The sequence below is a fragment of the Felis catus genome, chromosome F2, assembly GCF_018350175.1.
Source record: "Felis catus isolate Fca126 chromosome F2, F.catus_Fca126_mat1.0, whole genome shotgun sequence".
NCBI lineage: Eukaryota > Metazoa > Chordata > Mammalia > Carnivora > Felidae > Felis > Felis catus.
In genome coordinates, this window is record NC_058385.1 from 44,221,617 (window position 1) to 44,249,242 (window position 27,626).

At 46.4% G+C, this 27,626-nt stretch overlaps 1 protein-coding gene, 1 long non-coding RNA gene and 1 pseudogene across 8 annotated transcripts in view; all 3 read left to right on the forward strand.

The window, feature by feature from the left end:
• MATN2 (matrilin 2) overlaps positions 1–27,626 on the forward strand; it is a 136,295-nt gene that overhangs the window by 36,531 nt on the left and 72,138 nt on the right. For all 7 annotated transcript variants that reach the window (XM_045050202.1, XM_045050201.1, XM_045050199.1 and 4 more), the window contains exons 3-4: positions 10,851–11,420; positions 20,473–20,595. In XM_045050202.1, the coding sequence (XP_044906137.1) occupies positions 10,851–11,420; positions 20,473–20,595 (693 nt within the window). The remainder of the gene's footprint in view (positions 1–10,850; positions 11,421–20,472; positions 20,596–27,626) is intronic.
• Positions 1,543–2,134, forward strand: LOC123383232. Its single transcript, XR_006592777.1, has 2 exons — positions 1,543–1,771; positions 1,939–2,134. It is a non-coding gene; the product is annotated as an uncharacterized LOC123383232 (long non-coding RNA).
• Positions 20,615–25,833, forward strand: LOC109496120 (annotated as a pseudogene).

Below are 27,626 nucleotides of genomic sequence, written 5' to 3' on the forward strand. Positions count from 1 at the left end.
TATCCCCTTCCTCCTGGCTGTTATCTGTTCGGCCTGACCCTGCACGGCTATTCCCGGGCCTCTCTGCTCTGCTCCCGAGTTCCATTTGCCAAACTCCCAGAAAGCAGATGAGGCAATTGCTCAATTTATTAAGTTAAAACGCTCCTGTGGGTTAAATGCCCACTGCTTTTTTAAAGCCGCCTACGCTGTTTTTCACTTTGCAGAGAGAAGAAATCACCTAACTGTTTCTCAGTACTTTCTGTGCTATCTCGTGGGGGGAGGGCGGGTTTTGAGGGTGTGTATGTGTGTGTGTGTGTAGGTTACGATGTTAAGATATGAGTCATTTCTCAATTTGGGAAAGGAAGAAAGACAGCGAGAGGGATTTTGATAGAGAATACCAAACTCACTCTGCACCTATTCCGTCACCTCGGTGAGTTTAAAAACCATCGATTATTTTAGGACTTCTTTATATTTTTCTTTATCGATTGGGAGAAAGCCTGTTTGTAAGACAAACTCTGAGAGAAGATGTGAGGGGCATTTTTTTTTTTTTTTTTTTAGTGAAACTTTAACAAACTGCTCTACCTTGCAAGGAAATTCATTCAGTTCATTGGAAACTGTTTTCTCCAGGGCTAAACCGGGGCAGCTTTCTCTTTGGCTCCTTCGCAAAGAAAATTGTCCAGGGTTCTGGAAACCACAGTTGTTGAACCTCATATGATGTCTTTTCTTTCAGCTCATGTAACAGCTACTAGAGGAGACTGGTGTGATGTGGCATGTTTTTTCTTTCTTTCTTTTCCTTTTTTTTTTTTTTTTTCTTTTCCATTTTGCTGGCTCGTTGGTACACACTCCCTGAGGGCCTGAGAGAGCTGTGTTCCTAAAGGAATTTATGACAATCAGCAGGGACGACTGAAATTTGAGCTGGTGTCGATCCAGAATCCCTCACTGCTACCCAAAGATGCAAGTTCATTCACCAGAACCTTCTTTAAAAAAGAACAACAGCAGCAAAATCTCATTGTGACATTGGAGAGTATATTTTGCACAAAAGCTTCCCAGTGTGCATCTCCACAGCCAGATAGCACCCGTCACCCATCCCTCCCAGTGCACTCGTCTCCGTCTGCTCTGCAGACGTTCTCCCTGGTGATAGCCGGGGAAGGTAGACACGGAGCAAACGTGGCCGTAGTGAAATTCCAGCTGCTGCCCGGGACCTTTGGTTCAGCTTGGGGGGGGTTGAAAGACCTTAATAGAATAAGGATTGACGTTCTGACCGTATCTCCTGTGTTCTTGAGAGAAGCACTTGGTATGTGGTGGCTCGACTTTTTACCCAGCTCATTGGAATAAGCAGGTCTGTGATAAAGAACACAAGGGGCCCCTGGGTGGCTCAGTCAGTTAAGCCTCTGACTTTGGCTCAGGTCATGATCTCGTGGTTCGTGGGTTCGAGCCCCACGTTGGGCTCTGTGCCGACAGCTCAGAGCCTGGAGCCTGCTTCGGATTCTGTGTCTCCCTCTCTCTCTGCCCCTCTCCTGCTCTCTCTCTCTCTCTCTCTCTCTCTCAAAAATAAATACACGTTAAAAAAAAGGAGAAGAAGAAAACACAGAGCAGAGAAAAAAACTGGAGGGGCTCTGGCAGGATGGGGGCTTGGCCAGCCACAACATCCCTTCCCTCAGCCCTCTTCCATCTTCTTTCCTCCCCAACCAGGCATTCAAAGCGGGACGAATGGGAGCCAAGGGGGGAGTCCGTGGAAATCAACTCCATCTGGCTGTACTTGTTACTCTCCTCTTCAGTAGTTGGCCAAGAGGTAGAGCACGTATTTGCTCTATATTTTTGCTGTTTGTGCCTCCTTGTTCAGAATTACAGTCTCTAGCGACTCTTCTTTATGGTCAAGGGACGGGCTGTTCTGGCTGAGCCTATGCCATGATTAGGATGACCAGATAATGATTCACCTTACCCTGCGTCATTCCACAGGCTTCTGTATGCTTGTCTCACCGAACCCCTGGACTGTAAGCCCCCGGAGGCCAGGGACTGCATCTTCTACCCGTCAACACCAACAACTCCAGCACTGTATTTTGCCCATAGTGCCTTCAGTTCTCTCCCCTCTGTCTACCAGCCCCGAGCCAGGGGGTGGTGAAACACAGATGAATAAAGCCCAGTGGTGACCCCAGAGGTCTGTCTTGCTGTTTTGTGGGTTTGCAGGCCAGTAAGTCTGGTATTTGTGGGATGACATCATGGCACATTGTCGCGAATGGTGCTTAGTGTCGGCACTGCCTGGTGAGGCACAAGGCACTTTTGGACGTGGATGCGTGCAGCAGGTGAATCCCTGGGGCTAAGGCACAGTGGTGCCCCCCACCGCAAGGCACTGGCCTAGGGTAGAGAGTGAAGAAGACATGTGCCCTGGGGGAGTGTGTCTTGAGTTGAGCTTTAACTCCCGGGGCTCATCCAGTCTCTGCTTCCAGTCCTCCCCAGATTTCATCGAGGGAAAAATGTGTTAATTGGCAACCAGGAGTTGCAGTTAGGTAAGGCTCTTCTCTGGGACATTTTCCTGTTCATAGGAGACTCTTTACATCACTTCACGTACTGGGAAGTAGGGGCTAACAGTGCAGGTCTTAGCATCAGACTGGCGTGGGTTTGAAATCCTTATCCCACCACCACTCTTTTGCCCCATGCCAGTGGACTTGTTATTCAGACTCTAAGGGTCAGCACTGGGGGCAATAATGGTGCCTGCCTTATTTATTTTCTGAACCTAGTTGAAAGCCAGGACATAGCTGACATGTACATGATCCAACATCAGAAGAGAACATGGGAAAATCCAGGATGTATGGTTGCCATACTTACAAGGTCTCTCTCGGTCTTGGAAAGGGCTCCCTTGATACTGTCTTCTCCTCTGGACTCTTGGCTCAGTGGTACATGATCTTTCTGGCTCACATACCCCTTGGGATGGAGCTCTCAGATTTGTCTCAAGAATCAACAGAAAGAATTACAAGTGTAGATTCCCGGGCACTAGCCCCAGAGAGTCAGATTCACTGCCTAGGGTGAATTCACTGACTAGGTCTAGGGTGCTGCCTGGAGCTCGGCATTTTAAATATACACCCCAGGTGTTTATTCTTTTTTAAGTTTATTTATTTATTTTGAAGGGGGGGGGAATAGCAAGTAGGCTCCACCTTGTCAATGCAGAGCCTGAAGCAGGGCTAGAACCCCTGAACCATGAGATCATGACCTGAGCCGAAGTCTAGAGTCAGATGCTTAACTGACTGAGCCACCCAGAGGCCCCCACACCCCAGGTGTTTCTGATGTCATCAAGACATTGAGGTTACTGTTATGGGGGTTCTTTCTTATATCTCCACTGAGTGCTCCCAGTGCTCCCAGTTCCTGGAGGAGTATCTGCACCTTCTCTCTTCCCTGTCCTTCCACCCCTCCCAGTCATACATGTGCATCAAAAAGATGATGGAGCATCATACCTGGAACTATGTGGATAACAGGGATTCATAGAAGATACCGCATGTGGCTGGGTAGCTCCATGCGTGAGATGCTGGTGGGAACACATCCAAGCAGAGGTAATTGGGGGAGGTACCCGAGGACTCAGAGGAAGGCCTAATTTAGGCTGGTGGGGTGGGAGCATCAAAGAAAGGTTTTCAGAAATAGGTGCCCACAGGGTTGAGTCTTAAGCTGAGGAGGCAGCCTAGAGAGGATGTAGGAAACTACAGACTAATATTGTCAGGGGATAAGGTATAGGGTAGGGAGGGCTGGGCCAAAGCCTTTATTAGTTCGTTCTCCCACGAACATGATTATTTTTTAAAGTTTATTTGTTTAGTTTGAGAGAGAGAGAGAGCAGGGGAGGGACAGAGAGAGAGAGAGGGAGAGAAAGAATCCCAAGCAGGCTCCGTGCTGTCAGTGTGGAGCCTGATGTGGGGCTTGACCCCACGGACTGTGAGATCATGACCTGAACTGAAATCAAGAATCAGACGCTCAGCCGACTGAACCATCCAGGCACCTCTCCCATGAACATGATTGATCATGCTGTCAGTGACCCTTAGGTGGTGGCTTTGGAAGAAATTGCTTTGATGAAAGAGTATCCTGAGAATTTACAGCTGCCAGGTTTAGCTATTGTGATTCTGATCAATGAAACTCACCAAAATATTCGTTTATAGGGAAGTTCTGCTGTAAAGAGAAGAGTAAGTTCCATTTGCGGGAGAGTCTCTCTATTCTCTCAGGCCAGGAAAGCCATTGATGAGAAGGTTGGGGTGGTGGGGAGTGGGGGGTGGCGCCTGGGTGGCTCAGTTGGTTAGGCGTCCGACTTCAGCTCAGGTCATGATCTTGCAGTTCGTGAGTTCAAGCCCTGCGTTGGGCTCTGTGCTGACAGCTCAGAACCTGGAGCCTGCTTTGGATTCTGTGTCTTCCTCTCTCTCTGCCCCTCCCCCACTTGCACTCTGTCTCCCTCTCTCTCTCAGAAATAAATAAACATTTAAAAAAAAAAAAAAGAAGAAGAAGGTTGGGACATTATGGTTGGGTGGGATCTAAGGGCCCAATTGCAAAGGGTCTGGTTGGCAAATCGGTTTCATTCCCCAAGCCCCCTCCAGACACCAGGTGGAGGGAACTCAGGGTGCCAAGCCGGGAGCTGTGCTGTGGCAGAACTTTGATTCTGAGCCTGCGATTGATTAGGGGTCTCACAGGTGCCAGGTCGGGAAGCCAGGGGGATGGCGTGCAAAGCTTGGGATTTGCCATCCTGGCTTGAGATTTTATCACGTGACTGGCTGACAGGCAGATGTTCTTTCCCTATGGTTTATACCCTTGGGTTTTTGAGCCCTACGTGCAGGGCTTACCATTTATACCAATTAGATTTCATCTTGTTAGTTTTGACTCATCATTCCAGCACTCAGAAGTCCCTTCTGGTCCTGACTCCGTAGTTTGGCTTGCTTACTCGCAGTTGCTCCCGGCATCATGTGTGGTGGTGTTGAGAGACCCGTGAGTGCCCCAGCATTTGGAAAAATGTTTGGAAAATCTTACCAAGTGGGGAATGATTTGCTAATGAGTCCAAAGTATGTTTTAGATGCCATCAAGAAGCCCAGGGTGTTTCCCTAATAGAATATAATCAAGTTTTCAGGATGTTCCCCAGGGATTCTTTAGGAGGTTGTGAGTAGAGCATAATGGATTCACAGAGGGCCGTAGCTCATCAACATTTACTGTCAGATGTCTGGCAGGGGTTATACAGCAGCTGGCGACTGACTCATAAGGGAATTGGAGACGGAGGGACTTGACCGTGGTCTTTGCAGCCCTAGCCAAGGAGCACGTGTCCCAATCAAGTGCCCTAAATACAGGGGAGTTGCAGGCTAAGTCACTTTGGGGGCATAGGATAAAAAATAGTCTGAACTGCCTCTGAAATATCCATGAAATCACCTGTAAGTCCCAAGAACTAGTCACAGTCTGGAGGAGGCACAAGGTGACAGAGCCACACGAGGTGGCCTCAGGGGCCATGTCTCAGGCATCTGTGGACATGTACTCATTGAGCATGACACTGGGTAGGGTTGTGGTGCTGTGTTACATGGTAGTCTTTTTTTTTTTTTTTTAATTAATATTTGAGAGAGAGAGAATCCCAAGCAGGCTCCGCATCGTCAGTGTGGAGCCCGATGCGGGGCTTGAACTCACTAACCGTGAGATCATGACCTGAGCCAAAGTCGGACACTCAACTAACTGAGACACCCAGGCACCCCACATGGTAGTCTTTTCTCTTGGTCTGTCCGTCTCTCCAGCTGTCTTTCTTTGACCAGCCCATATACCACAATTCACATAAACCAAACGCTTATGGGATGCAGTTTCCCTCGGCCCTCCATCACCCACATCCATCCTGCAGTTTCCCCGGGCCTTGCTCCTACTGGTCTCTCAACAAGCACTTGTCAGATGAATGAGAATGGAAATGACCAGCAGCCGGATTTACTGGGCTACTGCTATTCAGGGAGGCAAGCATCTGTTTTATCATTTTATTCAATTTTTAAAAAGACAAATAGGCATGTAGCAGAGAGAAGGCCTTGGCAGGAGGCAGGCAAGTTTGAGCCATAGCTTCCAGGCTGTGATTCCAGGGAAGGAAGGGCCAGTGCAGTCCTGGTGTATCTTGAGTATGCTGAGGGTGACAGGTCTAAAAGAATAAAATCCTTCCTGAGTATTGCTTGGCGGTTAAGAGCGTGGGGTACAGAGGCAGACAAAATGGGTTCAGATCCTGGCTCCCCTCCTTCCTAAATACGAGGCCCTGAGCTAGTTATCTGGCCGTGCTAGGCTCATTGTCATCACCTGTAAAATGGGATAGTAACAGCACCTACTCCCTAAGGTGTTCATGAAGAACAAAGAAGCCAACAACTGGAAAGTATTCAGAACAAGGCCCAGTACTCATTAAGTGCTCAATAAACAGTAGCTATAAATTATTACTATATTCTTCTGAGTTTCACAACATCCCTGGCAGGTATTATTGTCACCATTTCACAGAAGAAGAGAGTGAGGGTCAGAGAGGGTAAGGAGAGGCGCAAGACCACATGGACAGAAGGTGGCAGAGGCTGGACTTACACTCAGGTCATAGGACTGTCTGTTGTATCACTAAGCATTTCAGAGTTCCTTTTCAGTCTCCGGATGAAATGATTTTACCCTTATTATAGACACATATTTTCCTTCCTCAAACATGCTTTGATCTTCCCAGGCAGATGGCACCAAATATTTACTGTACAATTACATGGCCGTGATTGAATTTAGCCAGAGCAAGGGAGGCTGATTAGTCAGGGGTCTGCAACCCTGAGGAGAGGAAATCCTTCCAAGGTTGCAACTGTAATCCCGCTGGGGTAGAAATGTTGCTTAAAATTGTCCTGGCTCAGGTTCAAGGGTAAGAGGCACTAGTTTCCCCAACTTTGGGGGCTTTGAAGACAAGCTGACTGTACTGAAGTGCCGGTGACAAGGTCCAGACTGTCACTTTGTGGTTCAAGGGATGACATTTTATGATGTGCCCAAAGACCCTCATCCAGTGCTGTTGAAAGTCTGTCATGAGGGGCCAGAAGGAAGATTGCACGCTCTTCTCCCAGGCTAGGGACACAGGGATGCCATTTATCAGAACCTGTATGTGAAGGGAACACACAGAGGAGAGTCTAGAAACACCTCTTAGCAGTCCCCACGTGGAAAAGCTGTGGGATTCTTCACAGCAAATATTTCAGAATGTCCCCAGCATCTACAAAGCCCATATTGTAATGCCAGCTGTATTGAGAATTTCCAAGGTGTCCACCATGAGGTAGAGGAAGGGCCATTAGTATAGTTCCAGGTCTGACCCTAATGAGCCATAAGGCCTCACAGAGGTGGAATCACATTTCTAAGCCTCAGTTTCCCCTTCTGTAAAGTGAGTGACTTGGACTTTATTTCGATCCCTCCAGCTCTAAGAGTTTATTAGTCTATGAGTCTATGAACCAAAGTTCCAAAGTGGCTATGCTTCCTCACAAAATGGCAAGATTTGGGTCTAGAATCTATGTCTCTATTAGCAGAATCTACACTTGCTCTAGACCTTCCTGACTTTGTGGTTTTCATCCACCTCCTTGAACTGACTGCTGTGGCTCAATCCCTTTCACCTTAAACCTTGCTCCACCACCCAGAATTCCATTTAACTCTGCAAATGTTGGGGCGCCTGGGTGGCGCAGTCGGTTGAGCGTCCGACTTCAGCCAGGTCACGATCTCGCGGTCCGTGAGTTTGAGCCCCGCGTCAGGCTCTGGGCTGATGGCTCGGAGCCTGGAGCCTGTTTCCGATTCTGTGTCTCCCTCTCTCTCTCTGCCCCTCCCCAGTTCATGCTCTGTCTCTCTCTGTCCCAAAAATAAATAAAAAAACGTTGAAAAAAAAAATTTAACTCTGCAAATGTTGACCGAAGACTTACTCGGTTCCCACCTGCGTGGTTAGGCAGATGAATGCGACTGTTTCCCACTTGGGAGAATTCACAGTGAGATGGTGAGGTCCAGACTTGCCAGAACTTCGTTTCTCCAGAGATCCCTCTAGTACCTAAACTAGGGGTTCTCAAAGTGTGGTCCCTGGGCTAGCAGCATCAATTTTGCCTGGGAACTATCTAGAAATGCACATTTTCAGGTGTCACTCTAGATCTACAGAATCAGAAATTCTGGAGGTGTGGCCCACCGATCTTAGTTTTGAACAATCCTTGAGGCGATTGGGAGGCACCTCAAGTTTGAGAACCACCGGACTGGCCTTCTCAGGGACAAGCTGAAAGACTGTGGTCCTCAGCCCCTAAGGGACGTGAGGAGTTCTCCTGAGGAGCACTCGGTCACTCGGGCTGCCAGGACTGGCTTTCAGCTCACAGCCACAGCTCCCTTGGCACCTCCCACAATATTTCGAACCTTTGTGGTGTTTTTGTAAATGCCCAGGCGTTGTGGAAACTACACATTTGTTTTGACGGGAGCTAATCCAGTTTAGCACGTAATTCCCCATGGAACTTCCAGGCTTCCCTTTAAATTGACTCTGATGCTTGATGGGATGTTGACACCATGACTAAGACCCACAGCAAAGATCCCAACCCCAGAGGACCTCCTGCTTCCAAAAATCTCCCGAGGAAGAGCTCTCAGGAAGTCAGTCTGCTGTCTCCTCTCTCCCTCCCAAGAAGGCTTTCCTTAATGTCTTCCTCCATGGCAGGGTCTGAGCCTGGTTGCAGTTCTCCTCAGCAGGCGGAGGTCACTGGGTCACATTCTCCCTGCAGTGAGTTCAGACATCAAGGGTGGGGTGCGGGTGGCTTCTGGAGAGGGGCCAGCCTGGGTCCTGGCCCTTGTCTTGTGTCCTGGGACCTGCAGGTCTGTCGTCCACGGCTCCAACCCAGGGCTGTATGCTAGACCATCGGCACCTTTGTGAAAATTACAAGAGGCACCCCTTCCAGCTGCTTCTCGGGGTGGACACAGCCCCTGGGGTTCAAGATTTCAGCCCCTTGCCTCATAGGGCAGGTGCCTGTGTGCAGGAACAGCAGCCTTCTCCCCAGCCTGGGCCCGGCAGGAGACAAATGGGGGGCGGTGTGGGCAGATAAGGGGGTTCCCACACACAGGACCCAAGGCTACGCTCTTCACCAGCGTCAGTTCCTTGAATTGTAGCTACCACCTAATGCTGTGGGTGTTGGTATTGTCTCCATATAGGTTTTTTTTCTGTATTAAAAGGGATTTTCAAACTTTCAGTGCCTCCATTTTCTTGTGTATCCAAATGGATATGACACTAGGCTTTCCCCTTAAGAGCTTGTTCTGAAAATCAAATGAGACCATAGAGAAGAATGCACTCTGGAAAATAGATTTTAAAACATCCCACAAACGTCAGGTTTTATATTGATCTTTCTCCCAGAGTCCTTGAAGGCAGTTTCTGGGGCCTCTGGTTTGAGAAACACATTTTGAATTCACACAGCCCCGGCTTTATGTGTGGGTGCAGCACAAGGTTGGTCTCCTGCCAGGAGGCTGTGGTTTGGGGGTGCTTCCTCGCCCCCAGATCGGAAGACTTGTGAGGCCACGCGGTGGACGAGGTGTGTGTGCAGGCGCTGGGGGCGAGTCACAGCCTGGCAAGCCGTCCTGGACAGGATGACCTCATGGGCCTTTCCCACTTTTCATCTCGATGACTGGGTTCACTGTTTCATATTTGGCTTTCTCTCTCTTTCTTGCAGCTGTGGTGATTGGGATTTAGGGCAAGTATTTGGGATCCCTTTTCTAATCCCTGTCAAATCTGGATTTAGCTACAGAGTCCGGGAAGGGGAGGAGGCACCCCCCTTTGGCTGGAGGCAGTAGCTCAGAACATCGGAGAAATTCCTCCACCCTCTGAGGGAGGAGGCCTCTCATCTCATCCCCTATCAGCCTCTTCCCAGGATGTGATGAGTTTCACCCACAGACTCAAACCTCTTCTAGCCTCCTTGTTTGGGGGTTTCTGGAACAAGTATGGTGGGGGTGAGGGAGAGACTTAACATTTGCCTTTTTCCCGTTAACTGTGTCCTTTGTCTCTCGGTCAGTCCCTTCTCCAGCTTCAGCACCTGCTCCCCTCGTTGAGGTGGAGGCCCCCTCTCAACCAGTGCGGCAATGGTCGGCATCAACCACCTTGCAAACCACTGCCACCCTCATTGGCTTGTTATTATGTAACCTCCCTACAGGTGAGCTAGGTTACATGGTGTGATGCTAATATACTGTGCTCATCACCGGTGGCATCAGGTGCACACTTCCCAGGCCTTTCGTAGCTGGCTTGGGGTTACCCTCCAACTCCGTTCCTCTCTGCACCTCCTAGCAGCCCTTCACCGCTCACTCCATTTCCACCACCCTCGTGCCATCGTAGGCTTCTGTTCACGTGTCTGCCTCCATGTGTTCCTTCTCTGGATGCGAACGCCACGTGAGACCAGTTCACGTCTTATCTCCTTGACCCCAGCCCCCTAACATCCCCGTTCTCTGAACATCTATAGTGTCGGCACCGCATAATTATTCTTTCATTTGTTCCGTTAGTTAAGTTCCCGAGGTGGATCGTAAGCTCCTTGACGGTGGTCCCATCCTAGGCTTATTGCATATTCCCTGCAGTATCCAGCCAGGCTTATGTGGCATGCAGTAAATAATAAAATCATTTCGGCCCCGCTCAGGTGTGTGCCCACCTAAAAACGGTATTGATGGCTTTCTAGAAACTGAAGTGTCCGTTTATCTTGCAAAAATAAATAGTATCTTTGTAGCCAATACTCACGATCACACAGTCATGCACATTTTTTTACCCTTACAGCTTCCCCGGGCGGGGAAGAAAAGCCCGTGGAGATTGGAGGTCTGGAAGGTGACCCCCAGCCCTAGGATTTCCAACAACAGCCAGGCTGCCCTGGGCCTCAGCACTCTTCTAATGGATCTGACCTCTCCTCTTTCCCCAGAGAGCTCCTGTGAGAATAAGCGGGCAGACCTGGTCTTCATCATCGACAGCTCCCGCAGCGTCAACACCCACGACTATGCAAAAGTCAAGGAGTTCATCGTGGACATCTTGCAATTCTTGGACATTGGCCCTGACGTCACCCGAGTGGGCTTGCTGCAGTATGGCAGCACTGTCAAGAACGAGTTCTCCCTCAAGACCTTCAAGAGGAAGTCTGAAGTGGAGCGTGCGGTCAAGAGGATGAGGCATCTGTCCACGGGCACCATGACGGGGCTGGCCATCCAGTATGCCCTGAATATCGCATTCTCAGAAGCAGAGGGGGCCCGGCCTCTGAGGGAGAATGTGCTGCGGGTCATAATGATCGTGACCGACGGGAGGCCGCAGGACTCCGTGGCCGAGGTGGCTGCAAAGGCACGGGACACGGGCATCCTGATCTTTGCCATTGGTGTGGGCCAGGTGGACCTCAACACACTGAAGGCCATCGGGAGCGAGCCCCATGAGGACCACGTCTTCCTGGTGGCCAACTTCAGCCAGATGGAGTCGCTGACCTCGGTGTTCCAGAACAAGTTGTGCAGTAAGTCCTGCTCCTCTGGGGCTCTTCCAGGGGGACTCATGAGGATTCCTTTTTTCATCTCCCTGTGTTGTTTCTGTGCTACCTTGTCCCAGGTACTGTGTTGGCAAGGGGTGTTCAGCAAAGGCCAGGATAGACATGGCATTCTCCTGGGGTTACACTCTGGCCAAGGAGACAGATAGTGAGGCTGTAATGATGCAGATAAGTAAGTAACTGCAGTTGTAACAGTATCACAGAGGAAGAATTCAGGGCAGGACCCAACCTAGACCAGGGTGCCCAGGGAGAATCCTCTGGGGAAGGGACGTTTGAACTCAGACAGCAGAATGAGTACAAGTAGATGGGCAAAGCTTTTCTCCAACACATTGGACTGCCCTGGCGTTCCTTAAGCTAGAATTCATGAGTTGGAGTAGACATGGGGACGGGAGGGAAAAAAAATTCCATAATGTCTCCTTGGATGGGGCCAAATACCAAGCATTATTGCCCCATGGTGGTGCTAGTGGTGGAGATTTTCTCTTCGAAGAGGCCCAGGGCACGGGGAGGGCTGAGATTTGGTCCCCTCCTTCTGTAAGGGGGATACCTGCCCACATCCTTGAGCTGCCTTCTGCTTCAGGGGTCCTCTGCCCTCTCTTGCTTTCTGACCCTCCTCTCCACAAGGCTTCTCTCTCCCTTTCTTGCCAGCCTGCGCTCAGTTACCTGTGCCCAGGGCTCCTGCCTCAGCTTTTCGCAGCAGGTCCTCTTGCCCTCTCCCCAGTTTCCTGCTTCTGCAGCTGGCTGCTTGTCCTTTCTTCCTCCAGGGGGGCAGGGGCTCAGGGGGCCACCCAGCCTCCTCTCTAGTCCTTGGAAACTGGAGACGTGCCTCCTGACCTGGTAAACAGTGTCCGGTGTTACCTTGCTCTTATCCGTCTGTCCCTGTCCCCTCCAACTGTCATGCTTTTTTGATGGGAAAGCAAAAGGAAAAAACCTATTTGGAAATAACTAGTGTTCCAAAGTATGGGTATGTGTGGAGAATGAGCTTAGGACCAGACTCATCTCCAGCTCCCCAAGAGCGGGGGCTCTGAGGACTCTTTTCTCAGACTCTTATACAGCCTTGGGACCCCCACTCCTCCCGCTGAAGCCTCAGGGAGGAAAGATGGTGTGTTTTGATGTGTTGTTTTTTTTTCAATCCCCTGCTGAGCACTAACCTCAAAAAGCAGAGACTCCATTGTTTCTTGACTCTCAAGTCAAAAGATGTACTTAAAAAAATCAATGCCATGAAGGAAAAAAGAGCCTTTTTCTCTGCAATGTCTCTTGGAGAGTTTTCAAAAGTGCCGTTTGGCCTGGCATGCAGAAGGGCCGTGTCAATGGGGTGCCATGGCCCAGGTTGCCCGGTAAAACTTCAACCAGTAGAACGCGCTGCAGACATTTTAAGGTTTATGACTTTAAATGACTTCTGCAGAATTTATGTTCCCCTTTTCCTGGAAATATTAAAAAAGAAATTGGTTCCGTGACAGTATTGATGGGTTTATTCATTTGTCTTGGAAAATGTCAATGGAGTTCTTTTACAAGCGCTCTGGATTTATCAGGAAATGGAAAGGCGATATGAGGCTAAGGATGTGGACTTGTGTGAATAAGGACCTTTTCTGTGTACTTTATGGTCAGGCAGCAAAATTAAAAGGCAGTTTGGATCCTCCGCCCCGCACTTTGTTGTAATCTGGAAGCTTTTAAGAAAATATTGGGATTATGCCATTCATTCGTTGGTGTGGCCCAAGAACCCAGGCCCCCTGCCTGCCCGGAGGAGACCAGTTTCTCTCCCACCACGTGGCAGGGTTCTGCTGAGCAGACCTGTCAACCGTCTTGACAGGTTGAGGAGGTCCTGAGGCCTCTTTATCAACTGTGCAGTAAAGATTTCAATAACTAATATTTATAAAGCACTCTTCTGTTTTTATATTTGATCCTCACAAAAATCTGGGGGAGGCAACACAATACCATCCCTCCCCCCTTCACACCTTAGTACCTGCTTATGTGAATTCCCCGAGAACATATAGCCAGCAGGTAGTGGGTTCTCCTTCCGAAGCTCTTGCTCATTTCACTCCTCTGCACACCAGGGGTTATAGATTCCTCTTTTAAGGTAAACCATTTTCTGGTGGCCACCTCCACAGTCCAGCCATGCTGAGTAAACCAACTTTGAGGTTGACATTCACCCCAGAATTTATAGGAAATTGTAGGGTAGGGGAAGAGCAGACTTGAGTCTCAATGTCCCCACCTGCCACCTATATGATACTTAGCAAATCCGCTTGTCCTGGGCTACTTTCCATATGTTCTTCATTTAATACTTACAACAAGCTTATGAGGCAGATGCTATTATTATTCTCATCTTACAGAAGTGGAAACTGAGGCTTAGAAAGGATAAGCAACTTCAGATAGCAGGATCGGAGATTCAGTTTGCAGTTTCTCTGGCCCAAGCTCCTACCCTACCCTCCACGTGCCAGGCCTGAGGGTTCCAGGCTGGTAGAAAGATGCTCTCATCACAGAGAAGTGGGATGTTGGGTCTCCAAAATGTGCACCTCCGAGGCCTTGGAGAGGCACCAGGGACTGAGGGAACTCTGGTCAGAGAATACCTGGGTCTCCCTAGGAGCTTCTAGAGAGCTTTAAAAAGGAGATAATAATATTAATAATCATTGCCATTTATTTATTTATTTACTTATTTAAAAATTTTTAACTGTTTTATTTATTTTTGAGAGGGGCGGGGGGAGAATGCGTGGGGGAGGGGCAGAGAGAGAGGGAGACAGAATCCAAAGCAGACTCCAGGCTCTAAGCTGTCAGCACAGAGCCCGATGCGGGACTGGAACCTATGAACCATGAGATCATGACCTGAGCCGAAGTCAGACGCTTAACCAACTGAACCACCCAGGTGCCCCTAATCATTACCATCTATTGACATTAATATGTTCATGCACTGTTTTGAGCTATTAGCCTACATTAATTCATTTTATTCACACAAGAAACCTGTGAAGTAGGTACTTTTATAATTCTCATTTTACAGAAGGGAAAACTAAGACCCAGAGAGGTTCAATGGCTTATCCAAGGTCACACAGCACTGTGGTAGCGTTGAGATGTGAGCCCAGGCATTCTGGCTCAGTGTCCACATCTTGACCATTAGGTGCTACAAAAACTTGAAAGATGAATAGGAGTTTCCTGGCTAACTGAGGGGAGTGCGGTGGGCAACAGCAGTAAGCCAGGAAAGGAAAGATATTTTCACTTGATTTTTCCATTTCATTAAAACAACAGTAACAGCAGCAGCAGCAGCAGCAGAAGCAGCAAAGAACTAGTCCAGATTCTCTCTTAGTTTTATAACCTGCTAAAGAGACACGACCCATGTTTGAAAAATGCTGACGAAGGGGTAGGCAGGAGAGTGGAGGCCATGGTGCAACTAGGGACAAGATTTCAGAGGGAAGAAGGGCTGGGGCTCCTGTGCTTCGAGCAGAGCTGACAAGCTCTGCTTATCTGCGGATCGGGTCGGAGGAGACAGGCAGTCTTCCTGTGTGGGCAGAGCCGGTCCTTCATTGTCAAACTAGGAAGAGATTAGGCTCTGGAGCCAGACTGCCCTTGAGTGGGAGACCTGGCTCTGGCTGTCACTGCCTGTGTGGACATGAACTTGGGCACAGCAGCGGCTTTTATCTGCCGGCGGTGAATTCCCACACCAGCCACAGCAAGGCGGAGGCCGCTGAGGTTCCATTCTCAGGCCACCCCTGAGGGCACCAGGGAAACTTGGAGACCAGGTAGCCTGTGAATTGAGGCCCTGTCTACAAGACGACCAAAACCTACACATCCTGGGCTCTGCCATTTTTGCCACCCAGGGAGAGAGGACACTGAATTTAGGCGATGAAAAATGCAGGTCTATCCTGAGCTTTCTGATGACTCATTGTAACCTGGGCGGGGCTGATTTTAAGTAACCTCTTGCTACCTGTTGTATCAGCCAAGCCGGGTATTTGGAGCCTAGAGGCTGGCAGTTCCTACCCTAACAGCCCCACCCCGCCCAGGCCAGGCACAAATTAAGGCTCTAATAGTGTTCCTAAGACACACCTTTCATCCACCAGCCTGGGCGAAGTCTACACTTTTTATTACAGCCCTTTAGGGCTCTGGTGTTAAGCGGGAGGCTAGATGGATTTCAACAAACGCTGACTCTACGTACCTAGTAATTGTTTCTTTCTAGACCCCCAGTCAGCCCTACCATTCCTTCGATCATTTATGCATCTGTTAATAGGCATTTATGCACATTCATATTTCCTAGTTAAAAAAAAAAAAAAAATCCAGTCCTGGGTGGCTCAGTCGGTTAAGTGTCCAACTTTGGCTCAGGTCATGATCTCATGGTCTGTGGGTTTGAGCCCTGCGTTGGACTTTGTGCTGACAGCTCAGAGCCTGGAGCCTGCTTTGGATTCTGTGTCTCCCTCTCTCTCTGCCCTCCCCCACTCACACTCTGTCTCTCTCTCTGCCTCTCAAAAATAAATAAACATTAAAAAATTTTTTTTTATATCCAGTCTTGCCAGTGACCTAGTCTGCTGATGAGTGATTGCTTCCCCAGAACACAAGGCCTTGACCCAGTTACAACCCACCAGGCCTTCTGAGAAATGTGTCCACTGCTGGCCAGTGGAGGAGGCAGGACAGTCACCTCCCCTTCAGCACACCACAGAGGCCGGTCCCACGGGATGGCAGGGGTGGGAGGACCCCATTGCTTTTGGGAACACCAATCACTCATCCGTAAAATTTTACACACGGAAAATTTTTACTTTATCTTAGTAAAAAGATTTGAGATTCTTTTGCTTGAAAGTAACCGAAATTCAATTTGAACTAGCTTTTAAGGGGGAGGGGCCGTATCATATTACCCCGTGGAAATAAGTGGAAGAGTAACGAATGACAGTCCCACTTTCTCTCCACCTTCTCCTTCTGCCTCCCGTTCCTCTCTGTTCCATGGGCAGAAAGCATGCACCCTGTCAGCCCCCGACAGGTACCTGCCCTTGGTTTAAGCCTCTCTTCCCTCAGTTCTAGCTCCTGGATGCCAGGAAAGGACTCTGATAGTCACACCCTGTGCTGGTCAGTGGCATCCAGGAGCGGGGCTGCCTCATACCAACACATGGGCAGCTCCTACAGGTCCCACGCATTTGAAGTGAGAAGGAAGGGCAGTTTGTGGAAAAGGTGGCATGGGGGGTGGTGCTACCCAGACAAAATAATAAGTGTCTGTACTAAGGGTCCCTAGACACCATTCATGACTTTATTCTACAGGTAAAGAAACAGGTCTAAAAGGGCTACCCAACTTACCTGAACTTCCCTCCCTTGATCAAGGCAGAGCAGAACCGGAATCCAAGTCTTCTGGCTTCTTATCTGGTACGCTTTCCATTATACCAAATCACAGTCTCCTGGTTCTAATTCTTTTACGGCACATGGCCAAAACAAGACTCTTTTAATTTCCCCATTTGACAGCTGAAGGAAGTGGAGTTTAAGGAAATTAAGTAATTCCTACAAAGTCATAATAAGTTGTGAAGCTGAGCATTCAGGCAGTCTGCTTCTAGAAGCCACCCTCTTCAACACTGTGCTGCCTGCTGCCCAACAGCTATTTCCTCTGCCTCACATCTGCCCCCTTGTATTGTCTGCCAGGGTCCAGATGAGAAGATGGGCACCGGTCATCACCTGGGCCTCACACCAGTGGATAACTGGTTTGTGGCTGGTTTCCAAACTTGAGACTTCCTTCATTACAGAGAAGGACACACCGAAAGTTCTTCAGGAATGCTCCCCGCCCCCTGCCATGCCTGTGGGTAGTTGGGCTCCAGCAGTCTAGGAAAGAAAGAGAACAGTGCACAGCAAATGCATTTTAACAACAGGATAGTGATTTTCCACTCATAAGGCTGTCAAAACTTAACCATTTTGATAATCCCGAGCACTGAGGTTTTTTACTCTCATGCATTGCTGGTGTGAACCAGCTTGCAAGGCAATTAGGCCACGTCTCTTCAAACTAGGATCCAGTCCTAGCAAAACCACCGCACTTGTGCTCAAGGAGATGTATCTGAGAATATGCATCCCAGCGTCAATGCAAGTGAAAATCTGGGAACCGTGCAAATGACGGCTGATGGGGAAATGGCTAAATACAATGAGGAAGAATCATAGGACCGATAGATAAAGCAATTGAAGGGAATAAAACAGATCTAACATATTTGATCAGACCTGAGATATACAGTCAATTCTCATTATTCTCAGTGATTATGTTCTATAAAGTCCTAGTGGATGCTGAATTTGCAAATACTGAACCACGACTCCTGGGGGAGATAGGGAGTTAGGTTCCTACAAGCCTCCAGTCTCCACATTTTTGTTAACTGATCAATACATAAACTGTTCTATGTGTCTAGAGGCACCTTATGTGATACACATGTTGATTCATTAACACTGAGCTCACAGCCAGCAGCACTGTTGTTGAAGCCAGAGCCCGAAGTGTATCTAGCGCACTTTCACCTCTAAGGCGCCTGCTGCCTGCTTGCACCCAGAAGCACTAGACGCACGCGTCACATCAGGAAACGCTAGCACTTCGGCATTCTGCTCGGAGCCATGTTAAACAGCAAAATCACCCACAAAAAAAAAAAAGCCCAAAAATCAAAAATAGACCTCAAAAAGGACAGTTGTGTACTGTCTGAGAACTGAAACAAGGAGGCCACCTCAGCTGGCAGTGCGCACATCAGGTGACTCAAATTTTTCATGACTGAGCCTGTCTGTGTTGATTTCACTGTGAGTATCGATTTCAGGGTTACAAATACATTTTAGTGAGTAGGCGAGTTCACAAATACGGAATCTGTGAATAATGGGGATCACCTGTTTGCAGCTTCACATCTTAACGTCTTTCACATTGGGGTGCATCTTAGATTCCCTGTAGATAGTATATACATCAGTACAGATAGAATCTGCAGTTAGTGTTGAGTGAAAATCCAAGGTGATGACCACTACGTGTAGGATGAGCTCCCACATATAAAATAAGACAATAAACCACCACGCTTCCCAATGCTACATGCGGCTGTGTATGGAGCAGTCCCTGGGACACGGTTCTAAGTATTTTACCATCTTAATTATTTTAACCCTCACAAGGCTCTTATGAGGTAGGAGCTATTTTTAGCCCCATTTTTTGAGGGAGCTGTAAAGGGAGAGGGGGAGAGAGAATCTTAAGCAGGCTCCATACTCGGTGTGGAGCCCCACGTAGGGCTCCACGTGGGGCTCAATCTCATGACCATGAGATAGTGACCTGAGCCAAAATCAAGAGTCAAACGCTCAACTGACTGGGCCACCCAGGTGCCTCTTATCCCCATTTTATATAAAATGGTTAAGAAAATTGTCCATGGTCACAGAAACATATTTTTTCACACCAAAGTAAAACTGATTGATAGGATTTAACTACTAACTTTCCAAACATTGTTTGTATCTTTTTAAAATTTTTATTTATTTATTTATTTTTATTCTTTAAGTGTAACTTATTGTCACATTGCCTTACATACAACACCCAGTGCTCATCCCAACAAGTGCCCTCCTCAATGCCCATCACCCACTTTCCCCTCTCCCCCAACCCCCATCATCCCTTAGTTTGTCCTCCTATGGTTTGCCTCCTTCCCTCTCTGCTTGTAACTATTTTTTCCCCTTTCCCTTCCCCCATGGTCTTCTGTTAAGTTTCTCAAGATCCACATACAAGTGAAAACATACGATATCTGTCTTTCTCTGACTGACTTATTTCACTTAGCATAATACCCTCCAGTTCCATCAACTAACGAATGGATAAGTTTATTTATTTTGAGAGAAAGAGAGAGAGCACGTGCGTGTGTGTGCGAGCAAGGGAGGAGCAGAGAGAGAGGGAGAGAAAGAGAATCTCAAGCAGGCTCTGAACTATCAGTGCAGAGCCCGACAGAACCCGTCTCAAGGTTCATACCCCCAAAACCCTGAGATCATGACCTGAGCCGACATCAAGGGTGGGGCGCTTAACCGACTGAGCCACCCAAGTGTCCCCATTATTTGTATCTTAACAGGAGTTAAAATACAGACTATCATAAACTCACAACAATCAATCTTAATTGTATTGTTAAAAATCCCCTACTTTATTTATTTCCCACTGTATTTCTTACTTAGAAGTAACCGGACATATATGTTAAGATACACCATCAGTTTCACCAGTAGCTCCGTTTTCCTAAGCACGGGATTAATGAGATTGTTCTTAGCTTTTGAAAGCCTCTTTTATTTGGGCTTCATAAAGATGTATTTCTACATATGGACATCTTTTTTGTTTATGAGAACACTTGCATAACTTGTACTCTGTTTATAATGATGCTTGTTAATTTTAAATATGTTCAAGTTGAATTATATTGAATAAAATAATAAATTAAGATGTAAAAAAAAGAGAGAGAGAGAATTTTTATGAGCTCCAGACAGACTTATGCAAGAATTGATATATCTGAAAGCTGAGGTACTTCAGATACTAAATTCAGTAATATTTTAAATTGACAGAAAGATTAAGGAAACATGGAACTTAGGAATGAATTTTTTACTCCAAAATATTGTGTATAACACTTTCGCATATTAAAAGATTGCTCTTGGGATTTACGGCCCCCAAAAATTGTTGACTCTTACCATATCCTCATTTAATAGCTTTTCTTACAACCCCATTGCTGCCTACTGAAAATCCACATGTTAGCCAAAGCCCCCTCTGGTATCAGCAAACTTTCTGATTCCCCAATTGAGTATTATCAATTGAACCATGACATTTCTCTTTTTTGTAGATCATTTTTGACCTATTTTAGTGGATATCAGCAATTTCATATGGCACCTTAGCATCATTTCCCTTTAACCTCCTGTGGCCTGTTATAGATTCCTGGTGGCATTTATCTAGACCTGACTAGTCCAATGAGAGGCTCTGAATCCCCTGGAGGGTAGGGACTGCAACTTGTTTTCCTTTGGGTCCTGCTTTCTCCTTCACAGAAGGTTCTGGGTGAATGTGGGTGGATGAAGTCAGAGAAGGCGTCATCATTGCCTTAACTTGCTGTGTCTTCCCTTACAGTGGTCCACATGTGCAGCATCCTGGAGCATAACTGTGCCCACTTCTGCATCAATACCCCGGGCTCATACGTCTGCAGATGCAGACAAGGATACATCCTCAACTCGGACCAGACTACTTGCAGAAGTAAGATTGCTTTGCTGGTATATCTGCACTGTCCTCCTCTGCCCTCTGCTCTCTCCTAGGGCCTATTTAATTCATATGTGGCTCCTCAATTAACCTAGTCATCATCTCCTTAAGGAAAGAAAGGAGGTTTTATAACTCGTGTATTTTGTGTCGACCTCCATCCTCCACCCCGCCATCATAGTGCTTGGACCAGAGCCAGCACAGCACATAGTAGGCCAGCAGGAGGAGTTTGGAAGACTGTTGGAGGCATCTCCTTAGAAACAGCCTTTTTGAATTCATGAGCTGGTGTCTTTTTCTTCCAACCTGTTCTTTAGGGGGAACCACTGGAGAGCCTTTTCATCCACTGTCTCTATGAACTGTACCCTGAGGAATTGTTTCTGTATTTTATTCTCTTCTCTGAAGCATTGACTTAGGATGAGTTATTAACATTGGCTGGGAACGATTATTCCAGTTCTGTTTTAGAGGTGTGCAGTGATCTCGTAGCAGGGATCTAGTAGACCTATAAAGTCTCCTAAATGAGAAAAAAAAAAAAAAAAAAAGGTCAAACAGATTAAAAGTGCGGAGAGAACTCAGATTCTCTTTTTTTTTTTGGCCAAGCTCCCAAACTAGACAACATACTGACATTTGAACCAGCAAGAGGTAATCTGCCTCTTAGAGGAGAGAATTCCCTATACACTGAGTGCGGTGCCTACATATGTATGTTTTTAAGTTGTAAGTAAAGCCACTGTGTTAGCCCATAGACAACCAGGCTACCAAACCAGGCTTACTCAAGATGTGAGGAAGACTGGCGGGGGAACCTTGCTCCTGGCAGCCGAGGCGCGATGTGGTTCGAGATTCTGCCCGGGATCGGTGTCATGGCCGTGTGCTTGGTCATCCCCGGCATAGCCACTGCGCACATCCACAGGTTCTGTAACGGGGGCAAGGAAAAAGGGGTTGCCTTTATTATCCGTATCATTGGAGTTTGATGCAAAGAGATAAGCGCATCTCTGGAGTTAATCGTTACCATGTGTCAAAGGGTTTGGAGAATATTGATTAAAGAAGCCTTTTCCCGACTGATGAAGAATAACTCAGTTATGTTCATCTGCCCTTTCTGGAAGGTTATGCAGTGTATCAATGTAGTACATAATAAAAACAAAACAAGACAAAACAACAAGAACAACAACAACAAAAAGATGTGAGGAAGACCGGCCCACACGGAGGCAAATAAAACTCAGCTAATCTGACACGCAGTTCATGCAACACATAATTGTTATTATACCTCATGGTAAGCAATTAAGCATTAATGGAAAGCATCTGCACAAATGGCTGTAATTAGTATCGCATATATAGAGCCAAACCACATTTTCCTGTTTTCTTCCCACTTCATTTTCGGGGTTGTAAATAGCTGGATAGAAGCCTCCTGCCCCCCAAGGTTAGGGAACATCTGCTTGACTCCTCCAGTTCTGTGGCCTCTGGAAACACAAAGCTTCCCGGTGCTATGTGTTCCTGGGCTCCTCCCAGACCTCAGGGTCCCAGATTTTTGAGTGCAGCCTGAATCATCCTGATCTTCTGCTTGAACCTCTGACCCTTCTTGAGTTTCCACAACAAAAATTGCTCACACCCACCGCTCATAGAATTCGCTGGGAAAATGGGGGAGCCCTGGCAAGGTCACCTCACACACTGCTCAGCAAACAACCTAAACATCTTTTTTAGACATCCCCCGACCCTCTTCAAGAGCTCCGCCCGCCCCCTCTCCCAGCCTCTTCGGGAGCTCCCCTCTGCAAGGTGTTGCTCTGAAGAATGCTCAGCCTTTCGCCACCTCGCTTACTCCTGTCATGCCCTTCCCTTCTTAGGAACACAAGAAAGTCCCCCCCTGTCTTCTGCCTCAATGGCTTGCTGCAATCCAGGCATCTGCTGACGTCCATTTTCCATGGGCTGGCTTAGTCAAGTCAGAGGAATTTGGGGACTAGCAAATAAAGAATAAAAAAGTCCTCCCCCTAGTGTCATGAGCCAGGCCTTCCCCACACCGGGTTTTGTCAATCCCTGCCTGGTCCCACCTCAAGCCTGGAGACCCCTAGGCTCTCCCCAGTGTTGATCTGTCCTGGGATCCCCACTATAGGAGGAGGGCTGTGGGTGCAAAGAGCATGAAGCAGAAACTGCCTGGGCTTCAGACAGACAGGAGCAAGGCGGCCCAGGTCAGAGGTTCTCAGGTTCCAGTAACTAAGAGCCACTCAGGAAGCTGACCCCCGGGGTGTCACCCCCAGAGATTCAGAGTCAACAGGTTTAGGGTGGGGCGCAGGAGAATGCATTTTCAGTGAACTTCTGACGTGGATTGCTGCCACGCTCTTGAGATCCACTGGCATCAGCAACGGGGGGACTGTAGGAAAGGGCCGGAGTTAAGGGAGAAGAGAAGGAGCTGGAGCCAGGGGTCTGCTGTCCCATCTGACCCAGCCCTCCAGTCACCCGGAAGCAGTTAACCTCCCTTCACTGTCAGCACCAGACTTAGCTGAGTAGGTACAGTCATAAAGAGCAGTTATCTCTCTCCCCGCCCCCCCCCCCCTTTCTTTCTCTTTCTCAAAGATAATCACTCTTGTTTGCATGTCTGAAATTCTATCTGGGCCAGTGGTATAGTCCACAGACTTCAATTTCAATCTTGACATTCAGGCTGTGCCTGTCTCACGCCGAGCTGATTATTTAAATTCCTTGACTCCACTTCCACAGCCATAAAATGGGAAGGGTGGTGACAAATTCATACCTGTCTCATCAATAAATCCCTGTCAGCCTGTCTGGGCTGGACAGTTGAAAGTTGTGCCAAGGGAAGGCAGGGTCATACCCCGACTTCTGTTTATGAATGGCTGGCGGGGACCTGCCCCTACCAACATTGAGAGAAGCCAGTGGGCATGGAGAAGAATAAGACACAGTTCTTTCCATTTTTGAGCATATAAGATGTGCCAGGGAGCATGCAAACTACTGGGGAAAAAAATAGTGAATAAAACAGCAGTGTTCCTGCTCACTTTCTTGCATGGGAGTAATTCAAATAAACAACCAAGGTAATTGCAACCAAAAGCAATTGTGTCCCACTCCCAGCTCAGTGTGAGAGGTCAGGTCTAACTATAGCCACTGCACTTACTGAGTGCTCACCATGTTCCAGGAGCTCTCCTGGTGCTTTATATGTGTTATCTCATTTTATTCTGACAATAAGCTCTTAAAGTAGGTTTTATCATCTCATTTTACAGAGAAGGAAAATAAGGTACTCCCCTCAAAACTTTAGACAGTTTACTCAAGGTCATATGGCTAGTACTATGACCAAACCAGAATCGAAACCCTGTTATGTAGGAGTCCATATTATTAGCTCTTAACCACCATTTGATACTGTCCCATGATCCTTGAGGGCCCCCAGATGGCAGTAGGGCAATCCTGCAACCAGAGAAATTCCTCCAGACCCAGGTTCACAGGCTCGCTGATCCCCAGGGAGACTCAGAACTAATTCAACAGGACTAACAATCAAATGATTGTCGTTCCCCAAGTCCACTGCTGTGACACTCTCACTATACAGAATGATTTGAGAGGACCTCTTAGGCAGTTGCCTTCGGACGCGTGCACACACACACACACACACACGCCCCCATTGCCACCATTTTTTATTCGTACTTGTTTGTGTGAAGAGAGGAGGCAGACACAACTAATTCAGAGATCCTTCCGGTGGAAATGGGTCCTGGCTGTCAGACTTTGAGCTCCCTCTCCCACATAACCCAAGAATTCTGTTCCCTCCTGGTGATGGCACATGTTCACCCACTACCTGGGATACCAGGTTGTTGCAAAGCACCTCCATCCCACCTCCAGACAGTGTGGACTAATGCTTGAGCTAAAATCCTACTCTCTGTGATTCCCACCTTTGATCCTATTCTGCCAGCTAAAGCTATATACCAGAAAGTATATTTCCTTTTCTAAATAAAGAGAAAACCCTTTGATTATTGAAGAGTGTCATCCCCCCCACCTCTCATTAATTTTCTCTTTTTCGGGGGACGCATAAACACATCTTTAAGTAACTGGGTTTGGGATCTCTTTGTGGTCCAAATTATCCTCTTCCGGACACTACTTGGTCAGTGTCTCAAAATGTGCTCTTCCATTAAAAGACTAGACCAAGCATATTAAATAAATATTGCCTTCAAAGTTCTGCCCATCTGAGCAATTTGGAAGGTACTGGTAGTCAACATTGTGGATTCTTCTGTCCTCCAAAATGTCTTTCCCATCTAATACCTCTGTATGAGATATATGGAAAAGTGCTTAGCAGAGTGAGTAGCCATAAGGCTCAAGAGAAGTTTATGTCCTTTGCTTTCCCCTTTTAAAAAAAAATGGGGGAAAAACCCTCATGAAGTATGCCTGTCTTCACGTGTCTGTTTCCCACCATTCCCCTCCTCTTGAATTCCTTTCCCACTAGTCGGAAAGAACTTTATCTTCTTTCCTTTTCTTTATTTATGTTTTTAAATAAGGAATTTTCCCTCCCTTCTCGAATATTTAATCTATCTGGAAAAATATTGAAAACACAACGTTTAGAAATTTTCACTTGGCCAAAAAATGTAAACTGTCTTATCCAGCCTTTTTTTCTCTCTCTCTCAAGAACCATATCAAATGCATTTTATTGCTTTCAGTCTTCAGATATGTTTCTGACATTATTTTTTCCAAGCTATGCAAGTGACTTAATAGTGTTTATTTTAGAGTTTAATCAAGGGGCATGATCCAGAAAAACAATCATATTATTGAAAAGAGAAAAGAAAATTATAACCAACATCCTTCATGGATTCAGATGCAAAGATTCTTGAAGACTTAGCAAATGGAATCCATATTTATATACTGTAATCAAGACCAAATGAGGTTTATCTGAAGAATGCAAGTTTGCTTTAACGTTCAAAAAGCAATCAATATAATTCATCATATTTAAAAATGAAAAAGTTTAAAAATGAAAATATTTAAAAATGAAAACATATATAATCATTTCAGTAGATGCAGACAAAGTGTTGGACAATATCCAACACTCATTCATGACAAAAACTCTCAGCAAACTAGCAATAAAAGGGAAATTTCTCAACCTAATAAAGGGTATCTATGAAAAAACCTATCATAAATATATCATAAGAGTGAAAGACTAAATGCTTTCCTCCTGAGAGAAGGAGTAAGAGTATATTCATTCTCACCACTTCTCCTCAACACTGTACTGGGGGTCCTAACTGATATCATAATGAAATAAAAAGAAATTAGAGGGGCGCCTGGGTGGGTCAGTCGGTTGAGCATCCGACTTCGGCTCAGGTCACGATCTCACGGTCCGTGAGTTCGAGCCCTGCGTCAGGCTCTGGGCTGATGGCTCAGAGCCTGGAGCCTGTTTCCGATTCTGTGTCTCCCTCTCTCTCTGCCCCTCCCCCGTTCATGCTCTGTCTCTCTCTGTCCCCAAAATAAATAAACGTTAAAAAAAAAATTAAAAAAAAAAAGAAATTAGAAAGTCATACAGAAAAAAGTAAAACTGTCTTTATTCACAGGCTATGTGCTTGCTTATGTAGAGAGCTGGTGGAATCTTCAAAAAGCTACTAAAATTAACAAATGAACTTAGCAAGGTTGCAAGATACAAGTCAAGATACCAAATTATTTGATTGTGTTTTTACATACTGGCAACAAAAGTCAGAAACTGGAAATATGTAAATTAGGGATAAAGTTTACAAAATTGTGCATGATCTGTACACTGAAAAGTACAAAAGATTTCCACAATAAATTGAAGAAGACCTAAATAAATGGAGAGATATACTGTATGATGGAATGGAAGACTTAATATGGCTCAGATGTCAATTCTTTCCAAATTGATCTATAGATTCAAAGCAATCCTTATCAAAATCCTAGCAGACTTTTTAAGATGGAAACTGACTATCTGACTCCTATATATATATATATATATATATATATATATATATATATACATGAACATGCAAAAGAACTATCATAGTTAAATACAGTCTATTCTTACTATTCATTATTATGTTTTATAAGTCTCTGTGAACATTGAACTAATGATTACTAGATCATTGTTCCTAGAAGAAATACAGGGTTAGGTTCTTGTGAGCTTCTGGTCACAGCATTTCATCAGTGAATATATAACCTTGTTTTGTGTGTGCCTCTATTCATTTTATTATTATTTTTAGAAATGTTTTATTTGTGTATGTGTGTGTGTGTGTGTGTGTGTGTGAGAGAGAGAGAGAGAGAGAGAGAGAGAGAGAGAGAGAGAGAGACAACAAGTGGGGGAGGGGCAGAGAGAGAAGGGACAAAGGATCTGAAGCAGGCTCTGTGGTGACAGCAGTCAGCCTGATGTGGGGTCAAACCTCAAGAACCTCAAGATCATGACCTGAGCTGAAGTTCGATGCTTAACCCACTGAGCCACCCAGGCGCCCCTGTGTGCCTCTTTTGAAGACTCCTTATTGAGTATATATTACTGATTGGTTAACATTGAACTCACAGCTGACAGCACTATTACTCATGCCTTAATGGAGATCATCTAATATACATGTTTTCTTCACAAGGCATATCACAGCTTTCTTGCATTTAGGAACACTGGACAGCATTTCAGCACTATACCTGAGGGCCATTTTAAAACAGTGAAATCACCAACAAAAAGCACAAAAGGCAAAAAACATGGCACTAAATAGAACACAAAAAGAAAGCTTGTGTGTAGTATGAGAGCTAAAACAAGAAGGCAGAGCATTGCCTTTTTTGACCTTAACTGGGAACATATGCATCAGGTAGCTAGAATTTTTACCATTCTGTGCACATACATCAATGGTCATGAAAATGCTGCAAATATTGATTTGTGTTACAAGTAAATTTTAGAAAGTATATTAATTAGCAAATATGGAATCTGCAAATAATGGGATCAATGAAAACTCTAAAAAAAAATAAAGTTGGGGGCTTAAATTACCTGATTTCAAGACTAATTATAAAGTAATAATGAACAAAACAGTATGTATAGGTGACATCAATGGACCAGAATATAGTTCAGGAATAGACCCATA